Here is a 14,797-nt window from a genome sequence, read left to right as displayed (position 1 = left end):
TGATTATTATTAATATTATTGTTGTTGTTAGTATTAGTCGTACTAATAGTAGTAATGGTAGTGGTATGGCATCACGCACTGATAAAACAAAGTGTTAGAATTCAGTGACATAACTGTAGAGATTTGCAGATTTAATTTGGCTGAATCTTTGGCGATATTTTCTTTGCAAGTTTAAAGACACTTGAATGTTTATGCATTTTTCAGACCCTTTTATCCAAAGCAACTTATAAATGAGGATATAATAATGCAGATAATATCAAAGATAACAATGAGCTACTTAGAAGGAAGACCACTAGTCAGGCTCTGTCAGAAATGACAAGGATGTCAGTGTAGAAACAGAGTGCAGGCATAGAGGGAAGTGCACAAAGACAGAGTATAGTTGAGGGGGTAGATAAGTACAGGGTAGGTGCAAGGGTAGGAGGTGCTCTCTGATGATCTAAATCTTCCAGAGTTTCTTCAAGATAGACAGGGACGCCCCTGTTCTGTAGCCCTCGATCGTTCCACACAGGAAAAGAGTCTGGATTGACTTGAGCGTGGTGTAGGCACTGCTTGCCAGCAATGCTTTGATGACTGGAGAGACGGAGTCGTGACATTAGCCTTTGTAAGATCATTCAAGTACATGGGAGTCGTTCCATCCTGAATTTGATGCAGGTGGCTAAGAGTAGCCAGAGGAGCCTTTAATTACAATCAATTTTTAAATTGTACTTACTCAGCTGGATTTGTTAAATTCAACCTAATTTATCATTAATTATTAGAATAACGTTTTGTCTTTTCCATGGTAAATAGCATTTAAAAAAAAAGATTTGGAATTAAGGTTAAAGCTTTACTGGAATGGTAATAAGCTTTTTAAATCTCTTTTAAAAAGGTGGCATGCAGATCTTTTCTCTGACAACCATAGCTAAGATGTGCTGTTCACTGGCACTTCCTCATATAGGGAAGAAAAGCAGCTTACTACTAAGTTTGAGTTTACTGCTGTTGCTAAGCTGGTTAAAGCTGGATATAATTCTTTCTCCAAAACGTAAAAACGTCTCAACTGCAAGTGTTAAGTTGTGTTTGCAGAAGTCAGACAGAAGACTGCAAAGGCAGTTAAGAGCCTAAATGAATCATTTTGGAGCCCTTAATTGACCCATAATTTTCTTTTAATTTAAAGGAAACGGGCAATAGTTAGGAAAGTTGTGAAGTGTGCTAAGGAGGAATATAGAAGATAAATCTCTGACTCTATTGGACAATGTACACCATTATGAAAGGTAATGAAATGATTAAGAAGATGGGTGGGAACAGGGCAGAATATGGGTACAAAATCATGAAAGAGGGACAAAATGTTAGAATAGAAAATAAGGATACAGTAGAGCTTTTAGCAAGAGCATCTGTTAATGTGCATAGGACAGATAATTTTACTAATAAGGAAAAAAGACAAAGGGATTCGACAATACAAAATAATCGAGAAGCACTTTAATATAAAGGGGAATTTAAGAATATTCTCAACACTAGGTTCTCTATCATGGAATTGAATAATACTTTAAATAAGACAAAGGATAAACTGAAAGATGAGATCAGAAAAGCACATCAATAAAGAAAGCCCCAGTAGTGTGTTTTTCAATGTGGAGATAGTGTGTGATATGATGTGGAAGAAGGAACTTATGATTAAATTGCATAACCTTCGAATAAGGGGTAAAACTGGAAAATGGATAAAAGGTTTTTCAACAGATGGAAGAATTTGTGTTAGGGTAGGCACTGAATTTAGTTCAGATTATGGAGAGGAACATGGTGCCCCACAAGGAAGTATTGTTGGCCTGGTACTTTTCTCAATTATAATATATTATGTGTTTCATCGTATTAACCAGGCTTATGGAGTTTCATTGTTTGCACATGATGGGTTTATATAGAAAAGGGGAAGGAATGATGAATTTATTGTTAAGAAATTGCAAAAGGCAATAAAGGAGGTTGAGGCATGGGCCTTGAAATGGAGGTTCAGGTTTTCAGTGGTAAAAACCAAAGCAGTTATAATTACTGAAAGAATAAAGCCTACTGAAGTAAACCTTAAGATGTATGGGGAACAATTAGAATTAGTGGAGTCCTTCAAATATTTAGGGATTTAGCTTGATAAAAAGCTTACCTGGCAGTGCATATTGAAAAAAAAACTATTGATACATTTAAAAATTGCAGCTAAATTTACACCAGTGGCCAGGTTACAAGTTGAATTGGGAAAAATTCCTCAAAAAGGAACAGCTGGCACTGGTGTCCTGGGCCAATTTAAAAGGGCATCAGGCTGTCTATCCTACAAAGCTGGGACTGCAACCAAGCCAAGAGAAAGAGCAACATTGGTTTTGGACTAACAATTCCATCATTGGCAAATGATAAAACACACAAACAAAATCTGAACAAACAAGATGTTATACAGTCCAGAATCTTTGAGGCTACAGCCCGGGATGCACTATGCCAGCCACATGGAGAGGACATCAATGCCATGACTGAATGTGTAACCAACTATATAAACCTCTGTGTGGATAACACCATCCCCACCAGAACGATGAGATGCTTCCCCAATAACAAACCCTGCATCACCAGTGACCTGAAGAACCTGCTTAACAAGAAAAAAACAGCCTTCAGAGGAAAACAGAGAATTATTGAGGAGTATACGGAGACAAAAATAAGAGACAGCAAGGAGGTGTACAAGAAGAAGCTGGAGAGCAAGCTCCAGCAAAACAATATCAGAGAAGTGTGGTCATGGATGAAGAAGATCACAGGCTTAAAGAGACTCCTGTTGGCCCACCTGAGTAAGCAAACAGTAAACCATCAGGACCCCCTACAGTTTGCTTTTTGCTGTAGAGTTAGAGTTGAAGGTGCCATCATACACCTGCTTTAACAAACCCACTGTCATCTGGACAAAGCCAGCAGCACTGTGAGGATCATGTTCTTTGATTTCTCCAGTGCATTTAATACAATTCAACCTGATTTACTTTGTCAGAAACTCCAGAAGACTCAGGTGGAGGCCTCAACAATCTCCTGGATCGAAGACTACCTGACAAACAGATTACAGTTTGTGAGACTGCAGGGTTGTGTGTCTAACCAGGTAGTCAGCAGCACAGGAGCACCACAGGGGACTGTACTCTCACCATTCCTTTTCACTCTGTACACCTCAGACTTCCAGTACAAGACAGACTCCTGTCATCTGCAGAAATACTCGGATGATTCTGCAGTCGTGGGGTGGATCAGAGATGGACAAGAAGCTAAGTAAAGGGAGCTGGTGGTCCGCTTTGTGACATGGTGTGGAAACAATCATCTCATCTTGAAAATGAATAAACTAAAAAAGATGATTGCAGGTTTTAAGGGAAACAGGAATAAGTCAAACACTATTTCCATCATAGCAGAAGAAGTGGAGGTGGTGGAGGAGTATAAATACCTCGGTGTTCACCTGGACAACAGGCTGGAGTGGATATGCAGCTGTGAAGCCGTCTACAAGAAGGGACAGAGCAGACTGTACTTCTTGAGGAAGTTTAGGACCTTCGGTGTTTGCAGCAAGAAGCTGCATATCTTCTATAAGTCTGTTGTGGAAAGTGTGATCTCTTCTGCCATCATCTGCTGGGGTAGCAGCAGCAGAGCCAGGGACTTAAAAAAGCTCAACAAGCTAATAAAGAAGGTTGTTGCTGTTCTGGGGACTTCTCTGGAACCTCTGGAGATCATTGTACAAATGAAAGATTCTTCATAAAATGAAGGACATTATGGAGAGCCCTGAGCATCCTCTTCATGAGACTGTCCTACAACAACAGAGTGTCTTCAGTCAGAGGCTTCTTCAGATCTGCTGTAAGACGGAGCGCTACAGGAGATCCTTCCTGCCCACAGCCATCAGCATCTACAACGGCTCTTTGAGGAAACCTTCATAATATGAGCTATAACAACATTTAATTTCCCTTTGGAATTAATAAGTATTTTTGAATTGAATTGAATCTTCATTATGCTGTTGTACAACAACAGATTGTCTTACAGCAAATCTGAAGAAGCCTCTGACTGAAGACACTGTTGTTGTACAACAGCCTAATGAAGATGATGCTCAGGGTTCTCCATAATGTTCTTCATTAGGCTGTTGTACAATAACAAAGTGTCTTCAATCAGAGGCTTCTACAGATCTGCTGTCTTACAGACCGCTGCAGGAGATCCTCCTGCCCACACCCATCAGCATCTACAACGGCTCTTTGAAGAAACCTGCATAATATGAGCTACAACAACATTTACTTTCCCTTTGGGAGTAATAAAGTATTTTTGAATTGAATTGAATGTTCAGAGTATCAAAATATTTACACTGATGTTTCAAAAATTGATTATAGGGCAGGATCTGCTTTTATTGTACTTGAAACAGGTTACATGTCAAATCAAAGAATCAGTGATAATGTATCAGTTTATACTGTGAATTAGTTGCCATCCTTTTAAAGTTATTGTCGGTAGAATAAGCAAAAGTCTGCCTTGTTTGCCAGAGACTCAAGTAGTGCTATCTTCAGCATAAAGCTTTCTCACTCTCAATTAAGACAATATATTATAATAGAAATTTTACAGACAATGTTCAGAGTAAAAACAGCAGGAGTTTTGGCGAGTCTAATCTTTTTTTTAGTTTCTTGTAAAATCAGAACCGAATAGTCGAATATAGGGTTTCCATTCTGGTTCACACTCCAATTCAGAGGGTGGAGGTAATGAAACTGTTTGCCAACCGCCAATAGACCTAAGAAGAAGAAGAAGACGGGGCAGAAGAAGAAGAAGAAAAAGAAGAGACTCACATCACATGATTAGTGTGGATTCAACGGAAATATTACGTAGTTTAAAAACCAACCAATAAAATCGCAGGCGCGAATTTGAACGTTTATTCCAGCCAATCGGTTACTTTGGTGTGTTGACAGTATTCATTGTGCAAGGAAGCGAACTGGCTACACGCTACCGCATCGCCTTCTAGCATTTTCTACGTTTATATCTCATCTCTTATTTGGTGGTGAGCAATATTATTTGGCCTTGTGGAATATATTTCCAAGTCGCCCCTGTGCAACACGAACTTGAAACGGTAAGTAAAGCGAAAAAGCAACGCTAAGGTTTGTAGCCGCTTTGTAGCACTAGCTGAACTGGGCTCGGCGCAATTACTGCAGTTAGCGGTATAAGAACATTAATTACTTTTATTCCAGTTAAATGAAAAACGAATGTTCCAGAAACGTTTCCAAGAACTTCTAGAGTGTGTCAAGAAGCGTTATTTTTTTAGGTTTAATTAACGCAGTAAATATTATTTCATTGAAATGACGATTTGGAAAATAAGTATCTTGGATCTTTACTCAAGATTAAACTGTAGCTCGTAGTTGATTTCGACCACAAATTCTGGTCAATTTTCTCAACTTTAATCTAGTTGTGAGTTTCGGCGATTCTAAAACGCCGTTTAGAAGTCCTAGCTGTGCCTGTTGTAAATTATCCCTGTGTTAGAATTTGTTTTCATCTATTTATTTTAATTTTACCTAATGTCTCTGAGTTGGGTACAGGGTTCCTACGCAGTCTGAAAAAGTTTGGGATTGACTTATTTACAAGAAAATAAAGAATGTAAAAATATTTTACAGACTCTTCTTCTCTATGCCATAATCTAAGGGGTATGTTAGTCTATACATCCATCCAGTTGTCCTTCATCAATCCAGCTGATTGTCTATCAATGCATCCATATTTACCACCTTTTTTCCAGGCTTTGTTTTTCTCACGGTTGTAAAGTCTACGACTGTAAAGGTTTGCCACAGTGTCGTGGAAAACGTTTGTATTTAGATTTTTTTAAAAATCTGGAAATGTGTGAAATCTAATTTGACATTATTCTACCTTCCAAAGCTTTTTGCTCTGCTGTTTTGATACAAATCTAGCTCCATGACCCATATGGGTGTAATAATTCATAGACACGCCGGAGGGGTAAATATCAAGACTATGCTAAATAAAACTTTGGGAGGGATTTTGTTTTTTAATATTTCTGGTAGTTGAACTCAGCTGATGGTTATAATTCCAAAGTGATTGCAATCAACCATTGACATCCTGATATAGAAGGTTGCTAAGTGTAGATTCACATAAAGACCCTATTTTCCTCTTCCTTAGATGACGGGCTGCAATGAATACAAGCTAAACCAGGGACCTGAAGACAGCATCTCTGCTGTGAAGTTCAGTCCCAGCACTGCCCAGTTCCTCTTGGTTTCCTCATGGGACTGCACAGTCCGTCTGTTTGATGTTGGAGGAAACACAATGAGGATGAAGTACCAGCACACAGCTCCTGTTCTTGACTGTGCTTTTTATGTACGTTGTTTTGCCTTTGACTTAATGCAATGGCCTTATTTAACAAGCTTGATGCAAGTGGATAATGTCAAATTTTCTTGTAGGACCCGACACATTCTTGGAGTGGAGGTTTAGATGCTCACCTAAAGACTCATGATTTGAACACAGACCAAGGTATGCCAAAAACTTCCTTTAAATGATAAATTTTCTTATAACAATAGAATCTGTATTATTCTGACAGATTTTATAAAGCTCTGACCTGCTGATAATGATTTCACCCTACTCCATTTTCTCTTCTGAGCTGCTGATCACTAACCAGGGTGTTGTAAATTTGTCTGATTTTGTTCACCAGCTAATTTCTTTGTGCCTCTGTATTAAAACGTATGAAACAGTTTTATTCTTTAAACAGATACAATAGTTGGAACACATGATGCCCCCATTCGCTGTGTGGAGTACTGCCCAGAGGTTAATGTTATGGTAACAGGCAGTTGGGATAGATCAGTCCGACTGTGGGACCCGCGGACACCCTGCAACGCTGGCACCTTCACTCAGCCTGACAAGGTAGCAAAACACATTAGGGGGTACTTTATAGATCTCTTTCCTTTTAAACCATTTTAAACATCTCACTGGTTTTAAACCTGCCATCTTTTGTGAAGGTGTACACCCTCTCTGTGGCCGGAGACAGGCTGATTGTTGGCACAGCAGGCAGACGAGTCTTGGTGTGGGATTTGCGAAATATGGGCTACGTGCAGCAAAGAAGAGAGTCCAGCCTCAAGTATCAGACTCGCTGCATTAGAGCCTTCCCCAACAAACAGGTAGTTTGTGCATGACAAATAAAAGCAGCAGGCTGTCAGATTTGATCATGTATTTTTTCTTAATAGAATATACAGGTCCTTCTCAAAATATTAGCATATTGTGATAAAGTTCATTATTTTCCATAATGTCATGATGAAAATTTAACATTCATATATTTTAGATTCATTTCACACTAACTGAAATATTTCAGGTCTTTTATTGTCTTAATACGGATGATTTTGGCATACAGCTCATGAAAACCCAAAATTCCTATCTCACAAAATTAGCATATCATTAAAAGGGTCTCTAAACGAGCTATTAACCTAATCATCTGAATCAACGAGTTAACTCTAAACACCTGCAAAAGATTCCTGAGGCCTTTAAAACTCCCAGCCTGGTTCATCACTCAAAACCCCAATCATGGGTAAGACTGCCGACCTGACTGCTGTCCAGAAGGCCACTATTGACACCCTCAAGCAAGAGGGTAAGACACAGAAAGACATTTCTGAACGAATAGGCTGTTCCCAGAGTGCTGTATCAAGGCACCTCAGTGGGAAGTCTGTGGAAAGGAAAAAGTGGCAGAAAACGCTGCACAACGAGAAGAGGTGACCGGAACCTGAGGAAGATTGTGGAGAAGGGCCGATTCCAGACCTTGGGGGACCTGCGGAAGCAGTGGACTGAGTCTGGAGTAGAAACATCCAGAGCCACCGTGCACAGGCGTGTGCAGGAAATGGGCTACAGGTGCCGCATTCCCCAGACCTGGGCTACAGAGAAGCAGCACTGGACTGTTGCTCAGTGGTCCAAAGTACTTTTTTCGGATGAAAGCAAATTCTGCATGTCATTCGGAAATCAAGGTGCCAGAGTCTGGAGGAAGACTGGGGAGAAGGAAATGCCAAAATGCCAGAAGTCCAGTGTCAAGTACCCACAGTCAGTGATGGTCTGGGGTGCCGTGTCAGCTGCTGGTGTTGGTCCACTGTGTTTTATCAAGGGCAGGGTCAATGCAGCTAGCTATCAGGAGATTTTGGAGCACTTCATGCTTCCATCTGCTGAAAAGCTTTATGGAGATGAAGATTTCATTTTTCAGCACGACCTGGCACCTGCTCACAGTGCCAAAACCACTGGTAAATGGTTTACTGACCATGGTATAACTGTGCTCAATTGGCCTGCCAACTCTCCTGACCTGAACCCCATAGAGAATCTGTGGGATATTGTGAAGAGAACGTTGAGAGACTCAAGACCCAACACTCTGGATGAGCTAAAGGCCGCTATCGAAGCATCCTGGGCCTCCATAAGACCTCAGCAGTGCCACAGGCTGATTGCCTCCATGCCACGCCGCATTGAAGCAGTCATTTCTGCAAAAGGATTCCCAACCAAGTATTGAGTGCATAACTGTACATGATTATTTGAAGGTTGACGTTTTTTGTATTAAAAACACTTTTCTTTTATTGGTCGGATGAAATATGCTAATTTTGTGAGATAGGAATTTTGGGTTTTCATGAGCTGTATGCCAAAATCATCCGTATTAAGACAATAAAAGACCTGAAATATTTCAGTTAGTGTGCAATGAATCTAAAATATATGAATGTTAAATTTTCAACATTACATTATGGAAAATAATTAACTTTATCACAATATGCTAATATTTTGAGAAGGACCTGTAATGTTATGAATACAGATTTTTTATTGGGAGGATGTTGTAAACCTTTCTTTTTTCTTCTTCTTGGCCTCAGGGCTATGTGTTAAGTTCAATCGAAGGCCGTGTAGCTGTGGAGTACCTGGATCCGAGCCAGGAGGTGCAGAAGAAGAAATATGCATTCAAGTGCCACAGGTTAAAGGAGGAGGGAATTGAACAGGTCTACCCTGTCAATGCCATTTCCTTTCACAGCATTCACAATACCTTTGCCACAGGTACATGGATTTTCCAGCAAACCGCATTGACATTTGTGGCTGTGAAGTGCATTTACAAGGCATTATATAGACAACCTTTAATTGTAAAAGCAACACAGTTACATATTGGACTCCTATAACACCAAATGAAGTAAACTATTTTTTAAAATAACTAACAGGTCTAAAATCTAAGGAAAAATTGTCTCAAAAAGTCTGAAATTTACTTTCATTCTAACTTTTAGAAAACTGGTTTTCTGTTTTAATATTGTATTTTTGAAGTGATTTGCTTTTGAAACGCTTCCTGTGACCTTTTGTCACTTACCTGCCTGTTAATAAAGTCCTAATCTCTGTAGTCACTCAGTTTGAAACTTCTGAGGTTAACCATGAGCCTCTCCTCTTGCCAGGTGGGTCAGACGGTTTTGTGAATATCTGGGATCCATTCAACAAAAAGCGCCTGTGTCAGTTCCACCGCTATCCTACCAGCATTGCTTCCCTGGCTTTCAGCAACGACGGCACCATGCTTGCCATTGCCTCCTCCTACATGCACGAGAAAGGAGACATCAGCCACCCAGAGGATGCCATCTTTATTCGTCAGGTTACAGATGCTGAAACAAAGCCCAAGTGAGTTTTCCAGTTTCTTTTTTGCCACAGTAAGACACACTGTTGCTGTTTTTGTATTGCCCATACCTGTGAGCATTGGGTGACAGTGGCTCAGTGGGAAGAGTAGCTGTCTGAAAACTGTTGGTTCAATTCCTGCTTCCTCTTGTAACATGTCAGTGTGCCCTTGGGCAAGGCACTTAATTCTAAGTTGCCTGCTGGTCTGCATATTGGTGTATGAATGTATTTGTGATTGGATGAATTTGGCTCAATTTGGCTCCATTACTTTATTGTTTTGTAGAAAATTGCATTTTCTTGTAGCCATGTTACCACTTCTTCTGAAAAGTTGTATTTTGGATATTTATTAATGTCTATATTAATGCATTAGTATAATAGCATATAACAAAGTAGTTTTGTCTGTGACGAATGACAATGAAACTGTTGCTTGGAAAAGCATTGGGTATTAAACTTTTCTTTTTGGTCACATTACAACCACAAAAACATTTAGTAATACAACTCAGAACTGTTGTGTTCATGTGTATTCCCTATGCTGTAGTACTTCTAAATAAGTCCAGTGCAGCCAGGTTCCTTCATAAGGCATTAATTAGTAAATAGAGTTCTCTGTAAGAAATCTCAGTTTGCCACAAGCCATGCTAGGACAATAGCCCATTTTTCATTGTAGGGACTTTTTGCTGTTATCCAGAATTTTGAAAGCCCTCCACGTGCTTCGACACAGTTTTACCTGAGTAATTTTAATTTCCTGAATCCGCACTTCCCCGAATAAAAGGTCCTTGTCTGGGCCCAGCCGCAGACGAGGATCCAGATTATCCTGGGAGTGTTGAGGGGAGGAGTTATGTGCTCAGCAACAATGATTGGTGGACTCTCTGTTTCAATGTTCTGACTTCCGCTCACCTGCCATATTTAAGACCTGCACGGTGGTGTTGTTTTCTACTTTATACAAGATTCATATTTAAGCGTACTTTTTGTGATTGAGAATGGAGGCCATTTTACCCGGGTAAAAAAAAAATCCCAGGAATTTAAATCCTAGGACTATTGGTGGAAAAGGGGCTTTGGTCATGAGACCAAACATGAGCTCATTTGGTCTCCATTCAAAACTGGGTGGATGAAAGTTAACACTGCACATCACCCTGAACACACTTTCACCATTGTGAAACATGGCAATGGTGGCAGCATCACACTGTGGGGATGCTTTTCTTCAGCAGGGACACGAAGGCTGGACAGAGTTGGATGGAGCTAAATATAGGACAGGACAGGCTGTGAAATATAAAAAAGACTTGAGAATGGCATGAGGTTCACCTTCAAACATGCAGCCAGAGCTACAATGGAATGGTTTAGATCGCAACATATTTGTATTAGAATGGCCCAGTTAAAGTTCAGACTTAATTTAAATGAAGAATGAAATTTGACTTTCACATATGGCCGTCCTATCTGACAAAGCTTGAGCTATTTAGCAAAGAATCTTTACATTTTTAAATCTCTAGATGTGCAAAGCTGGTATTGACAAACCCAAAGGACTGTCAGCTGTGAAATGTTGACTCAGAGGGTTTGCAAACAAAATGCACGCCACACTTTTCGTTTATAAATTTGAAAAGTTTCAATTCCTTCTACTTCAGACATATGCACTACTTTGTGTTATTTTACCTGATAAAATCTAACTAAAATATATTAACGTTTATGGTTGTAACATTATAAATGTAAAAGTTCAGTGGATGTGAATACTTTGCAGGATACATTATTTCTTTTCTGTCCTAAATGAATGATTTCTAAAGCTAATTTCTTTTTTATGTTTGTTTACAGGTCAACCTAAAACTGAAGTGTACTGGTTCTATCTGTGCTTGACTCCTTCACCATGTTGGGTTTCTGCTGGCATCCAGTGTACTGATGTTATTACCTGTCAATTCTTTCTAATTTACCTACACAACTTTTTACTTGATGTATATGTACTGTGATGTATGTTGGCTATTATTTACATGGTAAATATTTCATTGTTTCCTGTTGTCTTGTATTCCCCTGAGCTAAACTGATTTAAGTCTAAATAAACCGTAGGCTCTGTTTTAAAGTTCATATTTGAACATTATGTTGTCACTGTCCTGGGTTCCATGTTTTAATACTGACTGAAGGCTAAAGTTGACACTTAATTGCAAATAAAACTTTGTTTTTCAGCAATGACTTGATTCATTTTCCACCGTTTGCCACATACCAGTAGGAGAACATGAGACATGCTCTGGTTATGCTGGGGGCTACACTTGCCCCCAGACAGTGACCTGTGCTGATGGACATCACAGCTTTGTAATGTCCAAGGTAAATTCTACTTTGTTACTGGGTAAACTGGTAGAGAACCACTAAGCTGACAAGGAAAAAAATTACTCTAAATCAGATAGAATGATCTCAGCAGGCTAACACCTTTACGACTTCAATGATTGCGTTCAGGTTCAGAAATGCACTTAAGTTTCACTGGACTAATGTTTTGTATGTGAATTATCTAAATCTATTTGTTTTGTACATGGTCACGTTGCAGACATTTTCATTGTTCCTAGAAATGATTACGTTGGTTTGGTGAAATTATAAAACTCATTTCTGTGACTGTCTGGAATAGGCCTTCCTTTGACATCTGATTCTGACCATAGCTTAATATGAAATGGCTTTCATTTTAGACCATAATTACTGCCAAGAGGCAGACGCAGGATGGCTGGGGGTTTGTTATTGAGGCTAAAGTGAATTATTTTTTTTCCTTGTCCTTCTACTGAATTGTGAAGATTAGTTTTGGTAGTATGTATCAAACCTGTTGGAGGTTCTGCTTTCGGAAGTAAAGGTAATTCAGATTTTGTTTTAGAAGGTACTTCCGTTCAGCTTGAAAACAGCTATGACTGCATTTGCTACATATAAGGTTTAAAACACAGCTTTTTCTCATCCTACAACCTCAAACCAGGAATAGACCAGTATAAGGTATGCATAACGTTTAAGTGGAATTAAATAAATGGGTTTCATGGTTTGTCTGAAATGTGTGATATGTATTCAGTCCCTTTAATGTGATACCCCTTAAATGCAACAAATTGCCATGTGAAGTCACAAATGTGGATCACTCCACTTTTGTGTGATTTAATCTAGGGCATGTGGAAGAAAGTGCTCTGGTGAGATGAGACTTTAACATTTTTGGCCCTACATGCAAAACTTTGTGGTGGAGAACTAATACTGGGCAGCATAGTGGTGGTAGCATCATTCTGTAGGAACGTTTTTTTTTTTCTTCAGCTGGGACAGGGATGCTGATGGCTAAACTTAAACATCGATGTTCAGAAACACTCTTTCCAATCTGATTGAGCTTGAATTCTTTGGTAAGAAACAGTGGGACAAGGTTTCAGTCTCTAGATGTGTAAGGCTGGTAGAAATGTGCCCCAAAATTGGTCAAATACATAAGCACATCATACTTTAAAGACTAGTGGTTGTAAAAATATTTTGAAATCCATTTCGTTTTCCATTTCCAATAAAACACATTAAAGCCTAAATTGACAATATGAGATTTAAAGAGTATTAATACTTTTGACTGATTAAAGAGCCCTCTAATTTTTAAATGCTCATGTGGCAACAATCCAGGTAACCACAGTGTGTGGCTGAGCTCTAGTTTCCAGCAGCTGAAGTGTTGCAGACAGTTTGGCTCTACATGAAACCTTTACATGACAATTAAAAAGGGTGACTGCGCCGCAACGGCCTGTCAGGTGCATTTAATCTGACCACAAAGAGCTCTTATGTTCACTCAAGAGGGCACTGATGACCTTCAGTCAGACACTTTATCCCTCAAGACCGGTTTCTAATACGAAAGCAATGATACCATCCTTCATGAGCTGCTGTGAGTTATGGGAAATCACATGATGCTTCAGGAAAATATTGACAAAACATTGTGTCCTACATTACTCCTGACATTCGACAGAATGCTAACAATTCATTTATTTATAATTAGGGGTTGAAGAGTAATATATATTTTATACCATAAAAGAATGAGTTTATTTCATTGTTTCTCAAACTAATTGATCAGGCCTGTATGCATATAAAACCCTTATTATTTGTAAAAGACTTGTTATAAGTTCATAGATGGAATATTTGACATTTCTAAATCGATTCCTGAATATATTATAGAAATTTGAGAACAGTTTGGACCCAGACTTGGCATCAACATATTTATATTGACCAGGCATGTTTTGAAAGCAATACCCTAAAATCTTTGATACATTCTACTAACTACAGTCATATTAAAAAGAATTGAATATGTGTAAGGATTGTTTGTCAGATTAAGAGTATTTTTTGAAAATAACCTTTAAGCATTTATGAAAAAGCCCATATTTCTGTATTGAAAAAGTTTTTTTTATTGATCCGATGTAAAATTCTAATTTTAAATGTCACATTTTTTTAGCTGTAAGCCGAAAATCCTCATAATTAACAGAATAAATTGTTTCACTTAATGAGCTAAGTTACTGAAATAAATGAACTTTTCAAAAATATTCTGATTTATTGAATGGGTCTGTATAATATCTAAAACACTAAACTCCACAAAACTCCTCCCATGTATTAGATTAGAAGACAGGGGTTGCTAGAGGCTGCAGCCTATTTTGTGGTGACATACATGGGTTGGACAATGAAACTGAAACACCTGGTTTTAGACCACAATAATTTATTAGTATGGTGTAGGGCCTCCTTTTGTGGCCAATACAGCGTCAATTCGTCTTGGGAATGACATATACAAGTCCTGCACAGTGGTCAGAGGGATTTTAAGCCATTCTTCTTGCAGGATAGTGGCCAGGTCACTACGTGATACTGGTGGAGGAAAACGTTTCCTGACTCGCTCCTCCAAAACACGCCAAAGTGGCTCAATAATATTTAGATCTGGTGACTGTGCAGGCCATGGGAGATGTTCAACTTCACTTTCATGTTCATCAAACCAATCTTTCACCAGTCTTACTGTGTGTATTGGTGCATTGTCATCCTGATACACGGCACCGCCTTCAGGATACAATGTTTGAACCATTGGATGCACATGGTCCTCAAGAATGGTTCAGTAGTCCTTGGCAGTGACGCGCCCATCTAGCACAAGTATTGGGCCAAGGGAATGCCATGATATGGCAGCCCAAACCATCACCATGCTTCACTCTGGGCATGCAACAGTCTGGGTGGTACGCTTCTTTGGGGCTTCTCCACACTGTAATTCTCCCGGATGTGGGGAAAACAGTAAAGG

The 14,797-nt window shown here is 39.2% G+C and overlaps 1 protein-coding gene across 2 annotated transcripts; it reads left to right on the top strand.

The window, feature by feature from the left end:
• The first annotated feature begins 4,838 nt into the window (after positions 1 to 4,838).
• Positions 4,839 to 11,735, top strand: bub3 (BUB3 mitotic checkpoint protein). Of its 2 annotated transcripts, XM_047377371.1 has the most exons (8): positions 4,841 to 5,047; positions 6,100 to 6,294; positions 6,378 to 6,447; positions 6,683 to 6,834; positions 6,930 to 7,088; positions 8,799 to 8,976; positions 9,360 to 9,576; positions 11,371 to 11,735. In XM_047377371.1, the coding sequence occupies exons 2-8, from the start codon at positions 6,100 to 6,102 to the stop codon at positions 11,378 to 11,380; spliced, it is 981 nt and encodes a 326-aa protein (XP_047233327.1). In that variant the 5' UTR covers positions 4,841 to 5,047; the 3' UTR covers positions 11,381 to 11,735. The 2 variants fall into 2 exon arrangements, with proteins under 2 accessions (XP_047233328.1, XP_047233327.1); XM_047377372.1 differs by lacking the exon at positions 11,371 to 11,735 and having other exon boundaries at positions 4,839 to 5,047; positions 9,360 to 9,580.
• The last annotated feature ends 3,062 nt before the right edge of the window (positions 11,736 to 14,797 follow it).

This window comes from Girardinichthys multiradiatus, chromosome 10 (genome assembly GCF_021462225.1).
Source record: "Girardinichthys multiradiatus isolate DD_20200921_A chromosome 10, DD_fGirMul_XY1, whole genome shotgun sequence".
Classification (NCBI taxonomy): domain Eukaryota; kingdom Metazoa; phylum Chordata; class Actinopteri; order Cyprinodontiformes; family Goodeidae; genus Girardinichthys; species Girardinichthys multiradiatus.
The sequence above is the reverse complement of the archived record's forward strand: the minus strand, read 5'-3'. Positions and strand labels throughout refer to the sequence as shown.

What these genes read in the sequence shown, in the direction of transcription:
- bub3 (XM_047377371.1), top strand. Translation starts at nt 6,100, where the DNA reads ATGACGGGCTGCAATGAATACAAGCTAAACCAGGGACCTGAAGACAGC. An exon ending in GAGCCTTCCCCAACAAACAG is followed by an intron (nt 7,089 to 8,798) that starts GTAGTTTGTGCA and finishes TCTTGGCCTCAG; the next exon opens with GGCTATGTGTTAAGTTCAAT. An exon ending in TCACAATACCTTTGCCACAG is followed by an intron (nt 8,977 to 9,359) that starts GTACATGGATTT and finishes TCCTCTTGCCAG; the next exon opens with GTGGGTCAGACGGTTTTGTG.